Source organism: Lepidochelys olivacea (assembly GCF_965140295.1).
Source record: "Lepidochelys olivacea isolate rLepOli2 genome assembly, chromosome: 8".
NCBI lineage: Eukaryota > Metazoa > Chordata > Testudines > Cheloniidae > Lepidochelys > Lepidochelys olivacea.
This window is the reverse complement of record NC_140418.1, coordinates 16,127,260-16,152,115: the sequence shown is the minus strand read 5'-3', so window position 1 is coordinate 16,152,115 and position 24,856 is coordinate 16,127,260. Positions and strand designations below refer to the sequence as shown.

The 24,856-nt window shown below is 41.5% G+C and overlaps 2 protein-coding genes across 4 annotated transcripts in view; one reads left to right on the top strand and one right to left on the bottom strand.

Annotated features, from left to right (window-relative positions):
• Positions 1–5,379, bottom strand: part of LOC311524837 (uncharacterized protein) — a 208,916-nt gene extending 203,537 nt beyond the window's left edge. Inside the window, exon 1 of the mRNA XM_084636381.1 lies at positions 5,261–5,379. The gene's annotated coding sequence lies outside the window, so the exon portion shown is untranslated. The remainder of the gene's footprint in view (positions 1–5,260) is intronic.
• A 126-nt stretch (positions 5,380–5,505) lies between these two features.
• On the top strand, positions 5,506–20,955 carry SPRY4 (sprouty RTK signaling antagonist 4). Of its 3 annotated transcripts, none has more exons than XM_084636775.1 (3): positions 5,506–5,696; positions 9,578–9,827; positions 18,314–20,955. In XM_084636775.1, the coding sequence occupies exon 3, from the start codon at positions 18,363–18,365 to the stop codon at positions 19,251–19,253; it is 891 nt and encodes a 296-aa protein (XP_084492901.1). In that variant the 5' UTR covers positions 5,506–5,696; positions 9,578–9,827; positions 18,314–18,362; the 3' UTR covers positions 19,254–20,955. The 3 variants fall into 3 exon arrangements, with proteins under 3 accessions (XP_084492901.1, XP_084492900.1, XP_084492902.1); XM_084636776.1 differs by lacking the exon at positions 5,506–5,696 and adding an exon at positions 8,517–8,586; XM_084636774.1 differs by lacking the exon at positions 9,578–9,827.
• The last annotated feature ends 3,901 nt before the right edge of the window (positions 20,956–24,856 follow it).

The window sequence follows — 24,856 nt, the reverse complement described above, 5'->3', positions numbered from 1 at the left end:
ATCCTGAGCAGCTCTAAGCATCTGCCGAAGTCAATGGGAGATGCATGTCACAGCATCTCTCAGGGTTTGGCCCCAAATGACTGAATACAAATTTCTACCCTCTGTTTTTTAACATAAGGCCAGTTGGTTATGAATTGAAATGCCCACAAAGACCAAACCCCTTTTATATCTTTATTGGCCCATGCACTTTTGACTGGGGAACAGCAGGTAGTGTATCTAACCATAAAAATGTCCAAACCCTGTGCAGTATTTTCTATCTTAATGGGACTGCATGGGTTGTGAGCACAGAGTTTTGCCCTGGATGTTTTGTAATTCTCTCTCTTTCTCTCTCACTTTAAGTATGACTTTGAAGTCACTTGCCCCAAATTCTAACCTTATTCACTGATTTTTATTCTCCAGGTGACAAGGTTTTCCAAGCTGAAAATAAGCAAGTTTATATCAAACTTCAAGTTCCATTCCTTCTACTACAGAGGAACCTTCTGAAACAAAGCTTCCTTCAGAAACATGTCCCACGCACCAAACCAGCACACGCAGCATGCAGAAGTACAAACATATCCAGAGCCAAACTTTCAATGCACCAAGAGGACAGAATGCAATAGAAGATGGATCAGATCAATATAGTGTTGTTAAAATATATGAGTGCCTCAGTTATAGGGCCTTCATTTGCAATTTGAGTCACGACTCAGAAGGTCTTCTTTGAGCTGTCATTTAATTAGAAGCTTCCTCCAGGACATATTCAGACTCAGGGAATGGTGAGCCTGTCAAACCAAAGACAGAAGTATTGGGGGGTTGGGGAATGAGCTGCATTAGCGGCACAAACATTCATTATAAATAAAATTCCAGTAAAGGAATTAACGACCTGGGGATTGGTAAGCTAAAAGCAGCACGATGCCTCACAATGATCTGGTCTCCCTCAGAGCAGCAGAGCTGGTCTTACAATATTTCCAAGGGTATGCCAGAATAGTCAAAGGGATGCTAAGTTGTATGCAATGCACATATGGCAAAATTCACCCCAGTGCAGGGGCTCGAATGAGAATCTGGGCCCATTTAAGACGGGTGTTTAAAAGGATTAAATGATGCATTGAGTTTTATGTAAGCAATTAATTTATGGCATAAGAAAAGCATGCAATGAGGAGCTTTTTGCCACTAGTATTTCCAGTTCTTGCACGTTTATCATAAGCCTCATGATAGGTGGTGATTTTCTTAAAGCCCCAGCTCCTGCCGTCATGTGATTAGGTGAGAAACTCAACTTTCATTTAAATAAAAACAGAGTATTAAGCTTCAGTTACTCATGGTTGCAGAGAAAAGTTGAAAAACCTAAAGGGTCAAAAAAGAGAGGACAAATAAAAAGAACCCAAATGTATTATTTTAATATCATTATTATTAGGTCAATCTCATTATCTTTCAGGGCCTGACTCCTGATTTGGGTGCTTGGGGTTTGCAATGCCAGACCAGTATTGCTACCACAGAGGTTGATAGCATTGAGGAATCAGCATATTCAACCCTGGAGCGAATGGAGAACTTGATGTAGCTCTTGAGCAATCCCTTCTGGCCAAAGCTCAGAGCAAAGACAATGAGTTCCTAAGGAAGTCACCTTCCAGTCATTCACAGGCATGAGTGGGATTTGGGGGAGGGAAGGGGAAACAAAGCAGGAAATCTTCTCATTTTCCCAAAAATATACTTTAAAAAAAATATCTTATTCCTGATGCAAGTTGTATGGATTCCAACAATACTGTAAACCATTTCTACTGTCCTCTCCCTCGCACTTGGGGACTAATCTTTTGCTTCCTTTCTTAGGTGCAGTGGGTTATCCCTGCTGGGTTCCCCTCTTCTGTGTCCCATTGTTAGTGCCTATATCAAAGATTATAGGCTTTTGCTCTGCTGTGCCTATAGTTATACGGTTTAATTATGACATCAGCCTTTTTTGATAAACATAGCCGTTTACCAGTTGCCACACAGGCAGTTAGGGATTCATGGAGCAAAATGTATTGTGTGGTAGCAAAGGACTTCTGTTATGTTTGCTGTACAGATGTGCTTGATCACATAACTCAGAACCTAGTTTTGAACACCTCTAATTTTGGGGAGGCGGTACATTTGGATCTCATGTTGATATAATGTTACAGAGAGACAAAGTGGGGGAGGTAACATCTTTTATTGTACCAACTTTGGTTGGTGAAAGAGACAGATCTGAAGGAGAGCGCTGCGTAGGCTCGATAGCTTGTCTCTTTCACCAGCAGAAGTTGTTCCAATAAAAGATATTACCTCACCCATCTTGTCTTTCTAATATCCTGGGACCAGCACAGCTACAACACCACAGCCAACAACAGTATTAAGTTACAGCACATTTGCAAAATTCAGATCAAGGTTCAGAATTTGTGCCTGGGAGTGATCAGATCCAGAGTTCTTTGCTTGGGCATTTGAACCTCTCAACTTCTAGCTGGTCTTCAGCCATAAAAATAACAATAGGGTAGCCCTGTACATTTCCTTCTTCAGTTAAAGTTACCTTTACATTTTCTTCTTTTAGCCCAATATTTACTAATCTACTGAACAGGGAAATGCAGAGAAAATCCTTTGGTTTTTCTGCCTTTTTAATATAACATTATATTTAATTATATGCAAGCAATAACAGTAAATAAAACCCTTTTTGGCAACCATTTCCATTATTTTTAGGTAATTTTTAAAAAAGAAGATGTCAATCTTGCATGTTTAAGATCTAGTAATAATATTTTATGTAACATCATTCAAGCAAAAGATCTCACAGTATTTTACAAATGGCTGAACCACAACTGCAGCTACTTCTGGGGTGGAGGCCAACAGCCAGCTGGTGGTCATGGAACTGCATAACATTACACAAACAGAATGCAATATTGATTGTACCCTACATACATTATTTTTGTTGTAGGACTTTGTTTTAGAGAAACTACGTGTTGGGCCCAGGCTCAGGGGTATATTTGCTCCTCCATACACACATCACTGCTGTTAACATGAACACTGATAACACTGTTATGCAAGTGTAGGGATAATAGATCTTTCAATGCATACTTTGGAAGGTAAAAGGATACCTCAGGTCAGTTTTCTCTTATATGCCCCTGATTTTCAAATGTGTTATTATTAAGCATTTTCATGAGAACATAAATGACTTGCTCATTTCAGTTTCTCTCTCCCCTCCCCCAACCCTTTTCATTTGCAGACAGTCCAATAACAACATCCGTACATAACTGGAAAGGTTCCCTGTCCTCAGAAACCTACAAACATGACTGAATACCAATTGCAATCTACCGGGTTTACCTTCTTTGAGAGGAAGAATTGTATTTATGTGGCATATTTAATCTAATGTACAACACTGCATTCATCCTTAGCAATAGATGAATAATAAATAATATTACATTTTCAAAGTGCTGTGCAAGGTCCTAATGATACCTTCCACTGACTGTAGTGGGAAATGTAAAAAAAAAATCTGCTCAGCACTTCGTAAGTGTCCACTTCAACGACCATAATGCATTAAACAACAAATTGTTATTTCTAATATTTTCTACTTTCCTAGCACTGTCTGTGCAAGGATTCTGAAGACTCTTGCAAACAGCAATCAGAATATATTGGTAGCCCCCTGGCAAGGCAGGAAAATGTCTCTGGTTACAGATGGGAACTGGAAGCACGGAAGGAGTTTTTAATTTCCGAATGCTCAGCATCCACAGTTAGGACAAGATTTTCAAGGGAGCTCAGCACCCAGAAGCAGAACAATAGTAACTGCCTGGTGTTAAGCACTTCCTGAGCCTAAGGGCCTGTCTCCCATGGACTTCAATGGGCTTTGAATGATTGGATCAGAGCTTACATGACTTGCACAAAACCACACAGGAAGCCAACAACAGAGTTGAGAATAGAACCCAAATCTAAATTCTCACTCACTGTCCTAGTTTTAGCCACAAGACCATCCTTCTCCTCTGGATGGTTTCATTAAAATCTGGGGCGGGGAATAAATCAGTGAAGAAGGTGACCCTGGTGAATTACACTGAAGTTAATCAAAATCTAAATATGTTGCATATCAGCGATATTGTCCCCTACAGACTTTACTTGCAAACTAACAGTAAACATCAGCCCTGATGTATTATTGGGATGACACTGTTGTATAGCTATGCTATGCTGCACTAAAATGATTGAACTGAAAGTCTAACTACTGGTAAACGATTTACAATACAAAGCAAGCTATTTTTCGCCATGACTTATTTCACATTATATTTCACACTCTCTCGCCCACACAAAATGCTGGATTCTGGTCGCTAACATCAGCTCCAGACTATTTCTCCTCTTTCTCCCATCTAGTCACTTTCATGTACCTATACACGGTATAAACAAGCAAGTACACCAGGCCTGCCTGCCAAATAAATGATCAGATTTCCTCGTAAATAAAGGCTTCCCTGAGAACGGTTTCCCCTGTACCCTGTTTCTCCTTCTCCCTCTCCACAGCATGATGCGAGTTCTCATTGTCCGTCAGTAAGACAGGGAGCTCCTTTTCTCTTGTCTGGGAAGTGCCATGCACTCCAATGGGGTTAAACCAATAATGAATAAATAAAGGCGTAATATAAAGATTCCCCATTATTTCGAAAATCCAGTCCTGGCTGAGATTCCCAGATGCTTAAAAGATCAAACTGCAGATTTTAATTGAAAAGGACAAAACAGAATTAATGCTAGTACATCGTGTGAATTCCGTTTTCCTTATACAGATCCCTATTTTGCTTGGGAGGGGAGAAAGGGGATGGAGAATAAAATAATCACAGGAGAAATAACTGACTCATGGTGGCCCAACGCTTCCCTGCGCTTAGCGTGTTTTGCTCTGCAGAAGGTCACAACAATTGCCCGCTGCAGATCAGCAGAACTCCCCTTGTCGCGCTGGAAATGCCAGAGACGGAAAGACAGCAGTAGCCCGGGGATTGTCCTGCCGGGAGGAAAGCTGCCTGGGGACGGAAGGGGAACTTGCATGCTGTCACTACAGCCCCTGGAGCTCGGGTGAGGAGAAACGGGGACCTCTGCAGTTCTACATCTGAGCAGCAGCAATCAGGAGCAACGGCCAGACATGTAGCAAGAACAACGCCCCCAGCCTCTGCCATGCTCAGCCACGCGCCTTGAACATTGGAGGGACACACCGAGGCTCATCCCCTCTTCCAACCCCTCCACCCCCCAATAAGCCCATCTCCCCCCGCCCCGCCGCCCCTTATTTCTCCTCCTTGCACATGCACGCCGCGTTTGCTGCGGTTTGCTTTACCTTCAGCCTAAGACTGGGGGGTTTAGTGCATGCGCAGCTGCTGCCTGCCCTCCATTCATAAAAAAAAACACCCAACCCACATCTAGCCTTCGCAACTTGCAACAAGTTCCCTTCCGGCCCCCCATTCATAAAAGAGAGCAGAGCATGCGCCTGGGGGCTTCAGTGCCCACCCATTCATAGAGTTGGGAGGACAGGCATGCGCAGAGGGGGTCCCTTTCCTCCCATTCATAAAATAGCCATTTTCCCAGGCAGCAGTTGTTGCAACATCGAGGCGAAGCAGGGGGAAGCTACCGCTGCTGACAGCACAGCACTTGCAGGTCCTTCTCTGAGATCCATGGTGTTTCGTGCCAGGGATTTGCAGGTCCAGCTCCTTGATCTGTCTCGGATTTAGGATTAACTTGCCTGTTGAGAGATGGTCTTGTCTGAACTCTTTAAAGTAAGTGGGAGATTCATATTTGTGGAGATATATATATATATATAAAATAGAAAAATAAATCCCATTTCCCCCCCCTCCAAGAAAATGTTTGCTGTCCTTCTCGGTGCATTTATCTGTTCCCTTTGCATGACACTAGACACAAACAAATGTGTATGTTATGATTTTTCTAAAAGTAAAACATATTATATATATTTATAAATACACCTATGCTTTATATATAGCTGTCTGGTGTCTCCTGACCTAAAGGGAAATTTTCATTCTTGCAAGAAAAGAAATATCCTGGTTCCTGGACAATTCTCATGTGTTCCCATGATTCGTATTGAAACTCATTTTCCTGCTCTCCCATTAACATCTGCATTTGGTGTATGGACACGGCAGGCGTCTTTTACCAGATTTGGGTTGGGATTATTATTTATTATTATTATTTTATTTAGAGTCGCATTAGGCTTTTCTTCTGTTGATGGAGATTCCTTTCCTTCGTCCCCACCCCTTCCCCTAACGGGCATCCATGCAGGATCCCCTAGATTTACAAATAAAACCTGTACCTGGTCTTTCCGTGGAGTATGAAACCTGATTTTATGTCTTTCTTCTCTCCAAGCCCTCTATCTTGTTAGTACCAAGTGGCTCCGGAGCTGTCTCCATAATAGGACACTTTAGCGCTCAGCCACTGGAGTGTCAGATCTTTACTGGATGACCTTTGCTCTTTAGCATTTTATTTTATGCAACTGTCCTGCAATTCCGTTTTCCTTTATTTCTTACTCCATCTTTGCTCTATTCCCCACAATCTTCTCTGTATCGCTATGCGGTTTTGTTGCTACAGTTATAACTTTGGATGGGGCTGCGTGGTTACATGTTTTAAATTGTAGTTAATTAACGAAGATTTATGCATATAGTCATTTATATTTATTTGCACATATATTTTCTCCATCTATATATATATATATTATGGAGAAAAATGTCTTGAGTGCCCTTCTCCACCAATTGTGTTGCAGACAGAGACAAGGTAGGGTTTTATTTTCTGGTACCAGTCCTGGCATCACAGTGGAAAGACAAGACTAGAAATGATATAGTCTGAAAATCCATTATCAGAAAGGAAATGGAAAAAACAGAGAGGGACATATGCAAGGCACAGAAGTCCAAGAGGAGAGTGGGATTGGAAATGCAGACCTTGGAAATGAGAGTGCAAACAGGAATCAGCATTAATCACAAGGGGAATGGACTTCATTTTTTCTTTCTCCTCAAGTGATCAGAAGTAATTTATTACAGGGGATGACTTTTCTGCAATATAATCTTTCCAAAAGGGTCTGATTTCTCAATTTAAAAATATCATATTGCCACACTTTTCTTTTCTTTTTTAAGAAGCGTAGAGGGCGAAACACGATGGAATTATCCAGAGTGGAGAATAATCTGTCTTTTATTCTTTAAAACTTCTTGAACTCCTTTTCTTTGGGGTTAAAAAATAAAGCTGTAATTTGTGCACTGAATCACAATTATCTTCATAACTCGTTCCCCCTTCTCAATATATAGAAATGAATGACAGAGGAAGGAGTGGTTGCTCTCAGTTATTGGAACCCTACTAGGAATGTCTCTTTGATAAATGTGCCATATTCCATAGGCTATTTTGTTCTGTTGATAGAAGGGACTCTATTGCTATTGCACAATTAAGGAAACATTTTGAAATCCCTGCAGTCCTTTTGAAATCACCTGTGAGATATGGAAAGATTTGTTCATCTCCTAAAAGAGCAAAATAAAACTTGTTTTATCCTTCCCAAACCATGGTGGGAAAATGGTCATCCGTTTTCAATAAAATGGCCCTAACAACCCTTTTCTAGCACTGCAGCAATGTATAGTTCATAATATCTACAGTTTTCCCCACCTTAACATAAAAAAGGCAGAAAACTAATCAAACATGTTGACTATACAACTTTGCAAGTTCATCTCTGGTGTCTTAAGTTGTCTTTCTTTTTAGGTAAATAACTGGCCAAATACTGTGGGGGGTGGAGGGGGTTATTTTTTGTTTTTTTCTTAAATTTAAGATCTAATGCAGTATAATTCCCTTCATTTACTAGAAAGCCCTCTGGTAGCATTCATCATTTAGTATTGTTAACTTATAAAACTCTAGTTGTGTTCTTTAAATTCTGTGACTTTTGTACATCAAAATTTGTTTTATTTAAACAATAAAAATAAGAGAATCTATTGCAGATAAACTGTAATCCTCAGAGATCTGAAAATTCTCAGTCCAAATCCTCGCTCACACTGCAAGAAAGAGACTTGGAAAGTTTACAAGTCTATTTTCTTCAGTTTCTCTATTTCAGAGCCATTGGCAGGGATTTAATGCCTCATCTTAAAAAATCAGATTCCCTCACTAAGCTTTTTGATTTTCCCCCCATCCCTCCCTCCCCTTATTCTTCTCAGTGGAAAAACTGTAACGATCTTCACACAGGTAAGGCCATTAGACCGTAAAGGGAATTCAACTCTTATTCATTTGTATATGTACTATAGAAAAAATAAGGCACAATTTTTCTTTGCTAAAGAGCTTAGAGTTTAAATTAAATCAAATCAGACTTAATGAAGTTTGAAGCTACAGACATTCTACTCAGACCCACATATCTTATCTCTCTCTCTCTCTCTCTCTCATGTACTTTCTATAACACTTTTTGGTAGGGAATGTCTCCTTTGATTTAGTGTCTAGCTTTCTATGACACTGAGCTTTATCCTTGTAAAGGATTTTCTACAGCAAGAAGCCAATTTTTCTCTTCCACCTATAACCCCCTCCATCTTCTTTCCTTCCAACTAAATCTTCAGAAGACTTCATAGGATCTTTAGATTCCTGCTGGTAAAGCACATCAACTTTGGTGTCTCCGGTTAAGAGGTTCTAACCAAAGGCAAGGTGAGAATTTCTTCAGATATCATTCAGCTGTTTATCTCTGTGATTCAGAATGAGTTAGGTTTTTTATGGTCCTGTCTTGCCTATTACCTAGTCTTACTTTGGCGTCCTTGCAATTACACAGCAAGCCTGATTCACCATTCTGAATCTTTCCTGTGCTGTCAAATGTGACTGAAAGTATCAACAAGGCTTTGCCATTCCTGTCTACCTTGGGCTGCTCTTTGCATGTCCTCCACGTTGTTAAGTCCATAAGTTTTCCTTCTCCGAGCACTGTGCTATGTCAGTTAGCCCCTTTGATGTGTTCCTCCAGCTGCCCAATGGCATGCCTGTCATGGCAGATGTCCTGGCTTCATTCTTAACACATGTCCCCAGCTATTGCTACCTTCTTTTCTGGGTAATTTTGGATATAAGGAAGTTACTTAGACTTGTCTTGAGTTCAGCGTTGCCCTGCCTAAATCAGAATTCACTTTGCATGGGTGGAAATTCTGCACGTATTTCTTACTGGGGTTCTTTCTAGCATGATCTAGTGGTTAGATAATAGGATTGTGAGTCAAAAGATCTGGATTCTATTCCAAGCTCCTTCAATGACCCACTGTATGATTTTAGCAAAATCACTTAAAGTGAAATCCTGGCCCCACTGAAGTCAATGGCAAAACTCCCATTAACTTCAATAGGTTCAGGATTTTGCCCTTCACCTCTGTGTGCCAGTTTCCACATACCTTCCTTACAGGGGGTTGTGATGCTTTATTAATACTTGTGAAACACTATGAAATCTTTGGATGGATGATACTATAGCAAATCAAAAATTAGTATTTGTTATGTTAGAAATATTTGTATAGGGTATGCTCCGAGGTTAAGGGAGGAACCTTGGGTTGCATTGTTTCCCACCCCATCCTGTTAACTTCATGCCGTGAAACCTCAGGGCCAAGTATCTGAACCAGAGCAAAGTTCAACGGGGTCTGATTTTTTTTTTTGTTTGTTTGTTTTTTGTTAGTTCAAAAGGAACCCTCTGATGCAGTTCAAAGAAAAGGAGTACTTGTGGCAGTGTTGTGGAATTTAGTTCCAGGTATTTGATAGAAACAGCACACAGTACTTCAGCTGGCAGTGAGGGGTGGAGTAAACCATGAGAGCACCACATTCTAGTGCCACAGAACAGCCCTGGTTTTATGAGAAATAATCAGTTTGCCTGAGAGACACCACAGAGCTCTCCATGTGACCAGGTACAGAGCTCTCCATGTGACCAGGTGAGTACCAAGACTCGCTGAAAGGCATGAGGCTGAAGGCCAACCGCTGTCCCTGAAAAATTGCCTTTATGAAGCATAATCTTAATTAAAAGGGGTAATGTGACCCACGAATCAATACTTGATGTTAACAAGCGTAGAGCTTTAACTCTAGCTCTATATTGCTTTACTCCTCTGATCCGGCTAGCGATATATTTATTACTGAATAAGCTCCGAGCAATGTTCTGGGGGCTTTTCTTTTGGCATTTATTTAAGCATAAGCTCTGATTGCGTTTTAATTGCACCTTGCAAAAGCTGCTTGGGCCAAACAAGGATATCTTGGACCTAGTCCTAGGTGGGTGAGGGGTGAGTACAGAGCATCTGCAAATTCTGTTGACTTTAATGGGAATTGCATCTTTCAGAATCAAGACACGTATGTCTCTCAAATACATCGGATGCCACTTTAAGGCCTGATCTTGCAGCCCTTCCTCAGGTGATATCAGTGGAACTGCTCTCCCCCCATAAGTGGTGCAGAATCAGGCCCTTTGTTAATCCCTCATTTTCAGTATCCTGCTATTACTACATGGTTATAGGGCATTGAATAGATTGCAAAAATATAAATATTAAACAGTTAGGGATTTAACTAATTGTATGAAGATGCATACCTCTTTACTAAGTTAAATAAGTTATTCAAAGTCTGTTCTGTTTTTCAGTAACTAGAAGTTGTCCAGCCCTTATGAAAATCTAAAAGAATTTAATAGATAAACCAGTGGGATTCTAAAGAAATTATTTTAAAACCTACAAAATTTAATAGAGAATGAGCTTTTCAGTAGGTTTATATAAACCATTCCACAGAGTTCTATAGTAAGTGTATAATTTTCTATTAAATTCTGCAGGATTGTCCAAAAACTTTATAAAAAATACTTTTCCATTAAATTCTGTAAGATTTTTTTTCCCCATAAAGTGAATCCTACAAAACTTCCAAGTTTGAAATGGACAACCATTTGTACATTTTAAAAAATTATTTGCTAACCCTAAAGTTTTAGAAAATTATTATGCAGCAAAATAGTAGTTTAGGTATTGAAAAGAGGAAGTGGCAAAAAGGGATAACAGCAACTGCAGTCGATTGAGTGGAATTACCCACAGAGTTAATTCCTATAAAGGGTTGTATATTCTTTTTATATCAAATGTTGCAGACCTGTGATATGGTCACTCCTAGTTCTTGAATGGGGAAAAAAAGACATCTTCTCTAAATAGATGTTTATTCTTGACTGCTCAGTTTCAAAAGAGTTTCAGTTGACTTACTGGAATTAACTTTAAAATTAAACATAAAACCAATTTCAGAACATCTGTGAGATTTCCCTTGTATTGTCTGGTTTCAGAAAACTGCCTGTATAGCCAAACCTAGTGAATTTGTGCCTGGTTTACCAATAGCAGGTCTGAATTTACTAATGATTTAAGTGTTACCCACAACTTGCACATACAATAGTTATGTTATTCTTTCATCAAAATGAAAACAAAATTTGCATACAGAATTATATCAGTGCTTTAAGAGATGGTATTTGTTGCATGCACCCATATCACATGTGGACTACAACAGGATTACTGATGTGCTTAAAGGTATGCATATGCTTAAATACCTTGCATGAATCAGGGCTGAAAGGCAGGACAATTAACTTTAAAAAGAAAGTCAGTAGGACCTTTAAGGTACCACGCTGTCTGGAAGCTGACTATACAGTAGGTAGACTATATAGTGAGTTAAGTTTTACTTGGTACTGTAAAATTTTGATTAAATTATTTGACTGCTAGTTGATAAGTGGCTCATCACCAAGCATCTTGATGTTTAATGAGCCTTACGTCACAGTTCTTAAATTGAAGTTTGTAACTTTTGGTGGATTTTATTTTCTGGTTTACTTATTTATTTAAAGAGTTGAAAGAAAACTGGTTTCTAAAATCTATGCCCTTTCTGGTTTTGTACTAATTCTTTTATGCAAACCAATAAACTTGATTATTCATTCTTGCCTGAATATTGGTTTGAATGTTATCTGCGAGGGACCTATGAAAGCTGCAAGTCGTTTCATCCTTCTAAACAACTAAAAGCAGAGGGAAATTCCTCCCTCTCCTTTTTATGACCTCATTAGTCCCTTCCTTGCGGATGAAATGCAGGGCATCTATTAAACTGCAGTGGCTCTTCAAACAACACATCATGTTAGAATGCATTTGTATGAACAGAATGAAGGAATTTAAGTGAATTCAGTATTTGGGATATTTCTGAGTGATGCCCACATAACAACCCTGGAAACTGAAATCTCTGTTCAAAATCCAGTGGTAGCACAAACATCTGTCAGTTCCTTTCCACTGTGCTTCAACTGGTCAACCCTAACCAACAGAAGAGTTCCCTTTCTCCTCAAAACATCATTTTCCAGCTGATTCTAGCAACTCTTATTTCCCACCTTTCTTTAACCAGGATGGCTTTGGGAGCCAGAACCAGACACCTCAGTTCAGAAAAGCACATGCTGAGCTGTCCAACTCAGCCCCTTCCTCTGTCCAGAGCTGCTTTAAATTCAGTGACCAGTTTCATGCTGAGTAAAATCCTGTATCTGAGCTTGGGCTCACAACCCAATGCTGATTTGCTGTGCTAAGGCATTGCTGCTACCTTACAGGTACAGTAACTCCTCGCTTAACGTTGTAGTTCTGTTCCTCAAAAATGCAACTTTAAGTGAAACGATGTTAAGCAAATCCAATTTCCCCACAAGAATTAATTTAAATGGGGGGGCGGGGGGGTTTAGGTTCCAGGGAAATTTTTTTCACCAGACAAAAAACACACACACACACTATAAGTTTTAAACAAACAATTTAATACTGTACACAGCACTGATGATTGTGAAGCTTGGTTGAGGTGGTGAAGTTAGAGGGTGGAAGAGGGTGGGATATTTCCTGGGGAATGCCTTACTGCTAAATGATGAACCAGCACTCGGCTGAGCCCTCAAGGGTTAAACACACCGTTGTTAATGTAGCCTCACACTCTACAAGGCAGCTCGAATGGAGGGAGGGGAGACAGCATGGCAGACAGAGACACACACCCTGTGTGTGGAAGGGAGAGAGAGAGATGTGCATTGCCCCTTTAAGTACACTGACCCCACTCTAAGTACACTGCCTTTAAAAAGATCAGGAAGTTGAGGCAGCAGCTGTGGCCAGCAAGCTCCCTCCATCCTGAGCCCTGTCCTGTCCCCACCCTGCCCTATATGAAGAAGGGGTAAGCGGAGAGTAGGAGCAGGGGGGAGGGAGACACCCTGACATTAGCCATCCTCTTCCCCCCTCCCCTGCACAGCAAGCATGAGGCTCCCAGGAGCAGCTCCAAGGCAGAGGGCAAGAGCAACACAGGGCAGTGGGGGGAGGGACAGCTGAACTGCCAGCAATTGGTAGCCTGCTGGGTGGCTGCTGCACAGAGAACTTAAGGGAGCGGGGAGCTGATCGGGGGGCTGCCGGTCCACCCTGGTTCCAAGCCCCCACCAGCTCCCTGCAATGGGCTGCTCTTCCTGCAAGCAGTGGACAAAGCAGGCGGCTGCCAAACAACGTAATGAGGGAGCATTGCGCAACTTTAAACGAGCATGTTCCCTAATTGATCAGCAACATAACAATGTTAACTGGAACGACTTTAAGTAAGGAGTTACAGTAGTTTGGATGAAATATTCATGTAAAATCCTTCTACCCCTCTCCTATGGCTGTCAGAATCCAGTCACTAAATATGTAATAGAACTTGAGTGTCCAGTACATCTACCCTTCTTCTAAACATTCAGTCTGCAAGAAGCTTGTCATCAGCAGTGCGCTTCAAATGACCATTCTGAGGTCTGTTTCTATCAATGGACCCAAATACTAAACATAAAAGAGGTGAAGCTCGTGGGAGAATGTCAGTTCCCAGCACTCAGCCCAGTTGCTCAGGGTGTATCCTGGAGAAAGGCTGAGTGAGCAATCACAAAAAGACAAGTTGTTGCATCATACAATGTACTTATGCTTCAGGCTATTTTTGTAAGAGTAATAAAGTCTTAGCCAAACTGGGGTCTTGTATTGCTACTAAACCTTGGTGCAGAATAGGGAACGGAAATTTAATCCAAACAGCAAAAATGGTAGTATGTGGATGTATATCATTTTAAAGGATTCTCTAAAGAGAGTGTGTCTAAAGCATTGTATTAGGAGTTGGGAAATCTGGGCTTTTCACTTAACTTCTCCATGTCTCAGTTTCCCCATCTCTAAAATGGGAGTAATGATACTTCCCTACCTTTGGCCAAGTGATTAAGATCATTTAATGAAAAGTGCTAAATTTGATTTTCAGCCTTGACTGTCTTAAAGTCCATTTGGGTGGGGATTTTGTTGGAGGTTGGGAGGGTTTAAGTCCAGGAAATAAAGCTGGTGTTCTGACCAGCATTAATTATCCCAATTAAAACCACCTGCTAAAGTCTGTCTGCATATGAACTATCCCAGAGAGTATAACAGTTGCCGGACATGGCGACAGTCTCTGTATGATCTGTGTCTAACTCAGTGGGATAGGTTGAATATGCAAGGTATTCCTACTAGTTGCATGCAGCTAACTCCGTATTTGCATGGCCCTTCAGATAAATAAAAAGATGTAGTACAGTCTCAATTTCCCTTGCAAACATTGGTGTTTGCCTGACAGCTGCCTTTTACCACAGTGATGGCTGCTGTTCATTGATGCAGTATGCACACACATGCATTGAATACAGTGGTGCAGGAGCTGGCCTGTAATTTGTAAAGTTAAACTAAATGCTGTTAACCTAGACAATTACATTAGACACTACCCTATAGAACAGAACACTTGACCATCATATATATTGGTACACAATTCGCCTTAAATGAGGATTTTTTCAACCTAGTTTAGACCTGTTCTGTTCTGAATAAGCATAACTCCACTGATTTCATTAGACTACAGCTGGGATTCGATTAGACCCCAACTGATATTTGGAAGCTATGGGTGCATATGTTCTATTTTAATTTAAAAAAAAATCTGTAATGAAAAAGCCATTGGTACAGAGATAAAGGGCAAATGACAGGACTGGTTTAATATGGTGCAGTATTCCACCATTTTGTACAGCTCCAGCTACATCCATACCAAAATTAGTCATGTTGAGCGCGCACCTTGCCAGCTGAAATAGCTGCATCTCTATCCTCTAAGCTTTAAAAAACTAGGTTCTTGTGAAATACAATGGACTTCCTGTAAATGCAGAATCTCGGGCTGACAAATTCAGTGGTTTACACTTTGTATAATACGGAACTCTGAGTTTAAGCAAGTACTTTCTACACTATGACACTGAACTCTAGGTAGATGAAATATACATTCCCCCCACGCCCCTTATAAGCCCTGCTTATTGGAAATCATTGCCTAATTTTTTTTCAAAGACAATATTTCATCAAAGCATCTCATGCAGTTAGGAAATAAGTGCTTCCAAAATCTTTCTGCTTGTAGTTCCAAAATATGATTGCTGAGAGCAGTGAATAGTTCTGCTTTTTAAGGAACAAATTCTCAATTGATTTCTAATCATAGGGGGTTTGTTTTGTGGTTTTTGTTTTGTTTAGTTGGGTTTTTTTGGTGAATGACTGACTGAGGAGAAAGAATAACTAGAGAACTATTAAATGGCAAAGGACGCTAGCTTAAAGACTAAGCCACCATAAGTAGCTTCATTATTCCCTCTAGATAAAGCATTTGTCCCATTTCTTGTCTTGTGTGGCAGACTCTCTCAAGCACAGCAACCCGTACTATGCTAATGCAGCAGAAAAGGCATATACTGTACTGACCACAGATTGATATTCCAGAGTCCAGTTTCACTGCATGAGCCCTATCCTGCAAGACGCTGAGCACCTTTTGTGAGGTGCTGAGCTACTTCACCTCCTATTGATTTTACTACGAGTTGAGGGTGTTCAGCACCTCTGAGGATCAGATCCCAAGTGCTCAATCAAGCGAATAAGTTATTCTAATAATGGGCTCTAGTCATCATTTTAAAGCAGATATCCCGCCCCCCCCCCCCAAAAAAAAACAATAACACTTAGTTGATGCAGGAGGGTGGCACGGTTATTTTGGGTTTTTTGGTACAGTATTTTTCATCCAATTAATTAAACTAGTGGAAAATGATTTAACAGCCAAGCTATATAAGATAGCGTGTATGTTACATATATACACACACAAAAGTTCTAGGGCAGGAGTTTGGATGGTTCTTCCAGTTTAATGCACTCTTTCCAAACTTACAACTTTTATGGATAAATCAGTCCCCACTGGCGGACCTTTCATTGTAAAATCCAAATCTTTTCACACATTTCTAAAACTTAAAAAATAAAGATCTTGAACAGCTCACTACTTCCTTTTGGATTCCAAAAGGCCCCTTCTCCCTTAGCTTACTCTGAAGTTTTACTTGCTGCTGCTTTTAAACTGATCCCGAACATAATTCATAAATATAAAGGTCACTCAGCAAGGAAATGGCCCATCAACTAGAAAACAATGTGCATTTTCCAAATTTGAACCAAGTAGTTTCCGTTCTTTGATTTAAGTTTAGTTACTTCCTGTGGTTTCATGTCCTACACTGCAGTTGAATCTTTGGATTGGCTCCAGTATAAATTGCACTCTTTCAATGAAATTAGAAACTGTAGCAATAGCTGGTTGAGCTGATCTAGCTAGTAAACAGCATTTAGGCAAAATATTATTCTGCTTCGTGTCTGATAGAGATAACCTAATTAGTGGGGTGATGTGATCTCTGATCAGATTTTCAGTAGACTCATTGAAGTGAGCTTTACCTGTAATTTGCCCCTATCCCTTTGTTGTTGGTATCTTAGATGGCTGTGCTGCTAGGGAAATGCTATATATCCTCCTTATGTATATTTCCCACAATGGGGATGAAAGTAGTAGAAAACCTGTTCTTTTTAGGCCAATATCTGCCTGATGGAGGGCAGTTTGTTGAGACAGAAACTGGGGACCTTTGCAAAGGATACCCAGGTTGCAGAACCTAAGTGTATGAGTCCCACCTTTTCCCACTCCCCTGCTCCAAACTCCTCCGCCATTTCTCAAGGGAGCAAGGGAGGAAGATAGATTATTATGTTCAGAACAGTTGCTGTGGGTGTTTGAGATGTCCTGGAGATGTCCTGTTAAACTGGAGAGTCGGTGAGGAATTGTAAGATGCCCCAACCAGGGCCAGGATAAAGGTGGGGGAGGGGGGATAATTTGAACCCTCTAGGGCAGTGCTACTCAAAGTGGTGGTCCCGGTCCGCGAGCCATCGACTGCCAGTCGGCGCGCACACTGGGGGGAAAAAATTGCCGGTCCCCCATATCAGACAGCTTGAGAAGCACTGATTTAGGGCATCTGCTTCTCTGGGAGGGCTTTCAACCAAGAAGCAGCAGCTCATACTCCAAGCCATGCAGCACAGGAACGGGAGCAATAAAGAGCACTCTGGCATTTCATCTTGCACTTTGTGGGGTCCCCAGGGCCTGCACCATATTCCAGTGTCTACCAGTTTAGCAGGCTTGTCGGAACTGGCTGTAGCATTATCCTTCAAGTCTGCGTAAGGCCTGCCAAGTCAACTCTGCACAGTTGGACTTCCTTGGGTTTGAGGTGCGGTGGGATAGGGGAGAGACGTTCAGTGGCATTATCCCCTAGAAACCCACAGCGACTCTCCGTGAGAAGATTGTCTGCCACTGTCACTGTTAACTTGAATGAACGTCTGCTCTGCATAGGAGAGGGAAGAGGGATTAGACCAGGCATAGGCAGGGGTGTACCAAGCAGGATCTGGGATGGTGTGTGGATGCCTCAACCCTCCCAGGATGTCATGAGTGAGGAGAGATGGGGTAGATCTGTGGATTAGGATGACAGCCCCCGCCATAACAACTCCCCTAATGGTCAAATGCTACCCCTCTGAGCACGTGGGGAGACAAACTCTGAGCTATCTCACTTAAGCCATCCACACAGGGGCTTAATTCGGGCCTGAGACTTTGTGCTACTTGGAGTGAATATACTAAACCAGTACTTCCCAAACCTGTTGAACCAACATTTTGCTAGGCTGAGCTCCCAGCTGTCCCAGCCATGGCTCATGGTCATGTCTGCTGGAGACCAGGGAGGTGACAAGGTAGCATTCCGAGCAGCCAAAGAATATTTTAACACGGGCTGATAACTCTAAGGCAGCAAGCTCAACTTCCTTCCTTCCTCCTGCATTGCCTCCCCAGCCCTACCCCAGCAGCCACTGAGAGAGAAGGGGCTACTAAAGCCTAAGATATTGTTACATGTAGCAATGACTGGGAGTGCTAGGCTAGCCTAGGTTAGTGAGAGCAAAACCGTGCCAGTACAAATCCCGGCTTTACACGAGAGCAGATACTTTATCTCCGCTTGAGGTGCGCTTGGCTCATAATGACTTCAGTGCAATAACTGCTAGAGCAATGAGCCCTCCTTGGACTGGGAATAGTGACAATGTGAGTTAATCTGGGAACCGTTCCCTTTTTTCCTTCTCTTTTTCAGGACACTTAAAGCCGTTTTTACCCCCCAGTGGTGAAGGACGCTCTGACCAATGGAACCCCGGATTCCCCACAACATAACTGTGGCCCCGAACTCTGTCATGGTACAGCCGTTACTGGACAGTCGGATCCCCTATGGGAGGCTGCAGCATCCGCTCCCCATCCTGCCTATTGACCAGATGAGGACTACTCACGTGGAGAATGACTACACCGGCAATCCCAGCCTGGCCACCCAGAAGCGCCCCAGAGGCCACCAGGAACCCACGCTGACCAGCCAGCACCTGCAGCGATGTGAGCAGGACGTCACCCACCCCTGGATCTCCTTCAGCGGGCGGCCCAGCTCCATCAGTAGCAGCAGCAGCACGGCTTCCGACCAGCGGCTCCTGGACCACATGGCGCCGGCCCCCGTGGCGGAGCAGCCCTCCCCGAGAGCGGTTCGGATACAGCCCAAGGTGATGAATTGCAAACCCATGGATCTGAAGGGACCCATGTCTCAGGAGCTTGACAAGCACTTTTTACTGTGTGAAGCCTGTGGGAAATGCAAGTGCAAGGAGTGTGCCATGCCGCGGGCTTTGCCTTCTTGCTGGGTGTGCAACCAGGAGTGTCTCTGCTCTGCGCAGAACTTGGTCAATTACTCCACGTGCATGTGTCTGGTGAAGGGAGTCTTCTACCACTGCACTAACGAGGATGACGAGGGCTCCTGTGCAGACCACCCCTGCTCCTGCTCCCATTCGAACTGCTGTGCCCGCTGGTCTTTCATGGGTGCCCTCTCTCTGGTCCTGCCTTGCTTGCTGTGCTACCTGCCAGCCACCGGCTGCGTGAAACTATCCCAGAGATGCTATGACCAAGTGAGCCGGCCCGGATGTAGATGTAAAAACACAAACAGTGTCATCTGCAAGGTGGCGCTGGATGGCAAAGCGAGCAGGCCAGAAAAGCCTTTCTGACCATTGCAGGGTGCGGGGGGATATGAGAAAGGTGGAAGAGACACCAAAGGGGAGGTTATAACCTGTGTTCTGAGGATAACATATGTTAGCCTTTTGCCATCAACAAAGAAAGCCGAAGTAACTATTTCCATAAACTGAAGCACTTTGGGTTATTCAGGGTTTTGGAATTGATTATCTAAAGTTAAACAGAGGGGGGCCAATGGAGGAGGATTCTTAATACTTTACAGAGCCCAGGCCAAAAACCAACACAGATCACAGAGTACCGCTGCTTAAAAAGTCTTTTCACCATCTGGTTCATAGTGCTGGCTGCTCGCTGTGCCTACGTCCAGCAAGAATAATTAACTATTAGCTTGACAGGCACATCAGCAGAAGCAATATTCATTTTCATTCACAAAAGAATAGTGGATTCAGAGTAGGGTGGGTTTTCTTCCTTTTTCAACTCTGATATGTTACCAGCAGCCTGTTGAAAGTAAAGGGTTAAACTTTTTCTCTCCACTTGACTATTAAAAGGGCCAGTTGAGTACAAAGTAAATGTTTCCCCAAAGCTTTTTCCTTCACCCTTCCAGAATAGATTTTGAAGCAGAAATAACTTTTTTCAATTTACTTTCTACAACTGTCATTGCCATTTAGGTATATTTCTATTCCTACCCCACCTGTCACGTTCCCCTTTTGATGCCGATTTTGTTTTCTGACAGAGGTAGTGATATGGAATCTCTCTCCCCCCTCACCTTGCCCCAATAAGAGGACTATGCGCATAATGTGTTTTTCTTCTCCCCCCACCCATGTCAATTTCTTTTGAAATTTTACACTGTCATTTTGCTAGTGAGCTTAAGTGTGTAGCCTCAGATGTCACATTTAGTAGATTTTAAAAATATATTATGACATCAATAGTAAAACTTTTTCCAGGGGGCTTTGAATGAATTTGACTTCTGTCGTGTGATTTCGTGCTCAGCAAATGCTGATGCAGAAGTCCCACTAAGCTGAGAAATTTGATTTTTGTTCCCCCCCCCCTTCTCAAACGGTAGTGGCAAGGTCAAGAAAAACTGAGCACAATACACATGTACATATTTTTTAAATAGATATCAATCCAATACCTGTTCTTCTGGAACAAGCTCTTCAGATCTACTTTGCTGATAATATTAAGGACACTTTTTTGGGGGGCAGAATGACATTTGCTTGAAGTATTTTTCCCCCCTTCATTTCTATTGCTGCTGCTCAACTTTTGCCTTTTCTGTAGAATAGTGTGTCTTTGTAAAGTGTAAATAGAGAAATTAACAAGTGTCTATTTTAGTGTTAATGAGTACTGGGGGACGTCAAGGGTGCGTATTTATGGAACCTTGCCCTTGGTTTTCAGTAGCTGACGATCATAGGCTTTGTCTATGCACTCGTACTGCACTCCCTTATGCTGCAGTAACCCCTTTCTTTTGATAACTGCAAGGTGCTAAACAAAAAAACTTTGTCCTAACATGCAACAAATCAAATAGCTAGGTACTTGTTGCATGCTGAAAGCTGATCTAATCTGTGTGTGTGTGTATTTTTTTTTTTAATTAGAGGAAATGTACTCCGTAAATACACAGCAATGACAGAGAGATGTCATCTTTAATTAGATAAGCAATAGGCAAAGCTTATGTAGCATTTTCCAGAAATCACATTTGCTTGGTTGTGATACAATTGCTGTTTTGTTTTTTTCAAAATGTACTGATTGGAGCTTTTTTTAAAAATTATTTTATTTTTTACTTAAGAATTCATTTATGAGCGGGTGACTTTTTTTTTGTTACATTTAATTGTAGATATTTATTAAGCGGGGAATTGTTTTTTAAAAAAACTTCCTTTTTATATTTATAGCATTAGCTGGCTTGTTTATGGTAAATCATAGAAAAAGGGATACTGCATCTATGTTACCAGATCTTGATTCCTGTAGCTTACCCTCACCAGGAAGATACTGTGTGTGCAGTGAAGGAGTTTGTATCACAGATCAGAGGGAACCTTGCAAAGAAAAAAGAAAAGAACCCCAAACTGGTTGAACTGCTGGTTGAATGTATAAGGCATTGCTATTTAATGGAATGATATATAATTTTCTTAAAGTACAAATGGGCTAAAAAAAACGCAGCAACAAGCACAGAGATCTATATCAGCTATCTTCCACCTTGAACATATGCAACGTCCAAATGGCAGCCATCTATACATTTTCTGTTTACCGCAAGCCCTAGCTTAGTGCAGCAGGGTATCCTAGTGCAAATTTGCAATAGAAATTGTTGGCTGGCTGCATGTTACTGCAAGCAAACATAACATTTGAATGGTCTCCACTGTGCCAGTCCATAGTTGTGTGCACATGTAAACACACATAGAGCAAGTCCATATTCTTACATTCTCTAACGAAGAGGACCTCCAGCAACTTTTACTTTCATTGTACATAGTTGTAAACACCTATTTCTTTGTTGGTTTCTTTTAATATAGAACTTCTGCTGTAATGTAAGCTGATCCCTTGCTGGAAGACTGTAAAGCATTAGTGGATGTGTTAGTGCAGTGGTAAATGTAGCAGAATGAAGCTCCTTGTATTCTTCAAGTCCCTTTGGTGTAGCAATCAGTCGGCATGTTTCACCAGCTCTTTGCCTGAGGCATAGCAACAAAGTTGTTGAGCTTCTTGCATAGCATTCAAAAGATTCTGGGTTAGACGAGGCGAGAGGAGCCTTGACAATATGACACTATTCCTTTAGATGCCTTTGGCTGCTGTGCTGATGGAAGGTATTTTTCCAGCCAACAACTAAGTTTCCCCTTTTTTCCTCCAGTTCCCCCACCTTCACTTTTAAGGGACATGCTCCCACTTTGACCTCCTGCTACTCCTGAGACAAAGCATACAGGGACAGTGTAATATGCCATCTAAATTTGGTCTAGGCTCGAGCCACGCCTAGTTTGCATTAAATAAGCTGCCTTCCTCTCATGCAGAGACAACCGATCGTGACATGCAACATGGTCTGTCATCCCTGCAAGCTACCCCTATCTCGTAGGCCATGTCTATACTACAGGGACTCCAGCAGCATAGCTATTGCACCACTGCTATGCCAGCATAACCCCCTAGTGTAGATGCCGCCTATAGTGATGGAAGGGATTTTTCCCATTGGTTTAGGAACATCAAGTGATGGTAGCTAGGTTGAGAGACACATTCTTCTATCCACCGTACCTGTGTCTACTTAGGGGGATAAGGTCAGCATAGTTACGGCACTCAGGCATGGCTGTTTTACACCCCCTTGAGCACCATAGCTATATCAACCTAAGTATAGACCAGGAGAGTGACTGCTGGCTAGGCCATATAAGTATGAACTCTATTTAATAATCTCTCGGGCTACTCTCTAGTCATGTTGTCACAGTGCAGGGGGAGCTGGCTCCTATCCTCATGAACACAAGTGGAAGTAAGACACCTGCTGAGAGGACTTACCCATTTTGTGCATCCTAGAAGAGTTTTTAATTTGCATCTTCTATGTACCCACTGCCTGGGAAGCAAAAGTATTCCCTCAGAGGCATGCTATGGTGTTGAACAGAACAGTGCTGTAAAAGGAGGAAGGGGACAGGATTTGGCACCACACTTAAGTTTTACTGTCTTTTGGAAGTGGTTTCTCATTGCTTTTAGTAAACTAAAATCTCTAGTTTATTTCCTCAGTTTGTGTCTCTTTTGCAGCACTGGGAATTTTTTTTCTTTCATGGTATGAAAAGCTGTTCAAGAATTCCATTCCCTTCCAACCAATCACCTCCATACACACACACACCCCCCAAAAGTTACAACAGAAGGTTTCCTTTGTATAGAATATTTATTTTGAAGCTCTATTTTAATAGTATTTATTTTAGAAAGTCTACTATTGTAAGAGTTCTTCTGTTTGTGAAGAAAAACAAGTTAAAACTGAATGTACTGATTTAGAAATATATATATAAAATATATATTGTTAAATATACAAGTGACTGTTTGTGGTTTCTTTAAAAAAGGGTTTTCTTTAGCATTTATTCTAGAAATATGAGCACGGATGGGCTAAGTCCAGCAGTTTGATACCATGTAGGACTGGAATGTGCAAGTACTTCTATAACCTGAATTGCATCAATCATAACAGCTTACATCTCCCTCATGGGCACCAGTTCATGGACTCGGCAAGGTCTGTAGGAGGTAAGCAGCAGATTGAACATTTAGATCAGAATCTACTACAGTTAATTATCTTGCTTTCTGGCTGGGAGCCTGAAACTGTGACAGTGCAAAGCTCAAGTAGAATCCTGATCTGACAGTATCCAGAGGCTAAAATAAAGTGAAAGCTGCCAAGTCTTCCCCCCCCACAACCCCTCCCTGCAAAAAAAACAAACCCAGCCACATGAATGTACACACAACACACTCCTATATTTGATCATTCTGTCAACGCAAAGATCTCAGAAGAGAATTCTCAAAGCTTAAAACAGTTATGAGTGAGAGTGAGTGGACAATCCAAAATTTTTTCAATTTGACTTCCTCTGGTCTCCCATTTTGTTTATTTAGTTTAGCTGATGACTTGTTCAACCCTGGCTCATTTTTATACACAAATGAAGCTGAGGCAATGTTCTACAATGATAAGACAATCCTCTGTCAGACTACCGTTTAGTATTGAAATTGCTTTCTATGTCTAAGTTGAGCAGACAAGTGAGTAAGTTGTGTTCAATTTATGCCTCCTCATCCTTCTAGAGCTTTTTAAAAAAGTTTTAGGGAACATCGTAGTGCCCATTCCCTAATCTTCCTTTATTAAAGGAAGCATTTAGCTCACCTTCAAACAGGGAGGTGGCAAAATTTGCAGATGATACTAAACTACTCAAGATAATTAAATCCCAGGCAGACTGCAAAGAGCTACAAAAGGATCTCTCAAAAGTGGTGACTGGGCAACAAAACGACAAATGAAATTCAATGTTGATAAATGCAAAGTAATGCACATTGTAACACATAATCCCAACTAGACATCTAAAATGATGGGGTCTAAATTAGCTGTTACTACTCAAGAAAGTTCTTGGCGTCATTGTGGATAGTTCTCTGAAAACATCCACTCAATGTGAAGCGGCAGTCAAAAACGTGAACAATGTTGGGAATCCTTAAGAAAGGGATAGATAATAAGAAAGAAAATATCATATTGCCTCTAGATAAATCCATGGTACGCCCACATCTTGAATACTGTGTGCAGATGTGGTTGCCCCATCTCAAAAAAGATATATTGGAATGGGAAAAGGTTGAGAAAAGGGCAACAAAAAATGATCAGGGGTGTGAACAGCTGCCATATGAGGAGAGATTAATAAGATTGGAACTTTTCAGTTTGGAAAAAAGATGACTAAGGGGGAATATGATAAGAGGTCTATAAAATCATGGCTGGTATGGAAAAAGTAAGTAAGGAAGTGTTTACTCCTTCACATAACACAAGGACAAGGAGTCACCCAATGAAATTAATAAGCAGCAGGTTTAAAACAAACAAAAGAAAGTATTTCTTCAAACAATGCACAGTCAACCTGTGGAACTCCTTGCCAGAGGATGTTGTGAAGGCCAAGACTATAACAGGGTTAAAAAAAGAACTAGATAAATTCATGGAGGATAGGTCCATCAATGGCTA

What these genes read in the sequence shown, in the direction of transcription:
- SPRY4 (XM_084636774.1), top strand. Translation starts at nt 18,363, where the DNA reads ATGGAACCCCGGATTCCCCACAACATAACTGTGGCCCCGAACTCTGTC.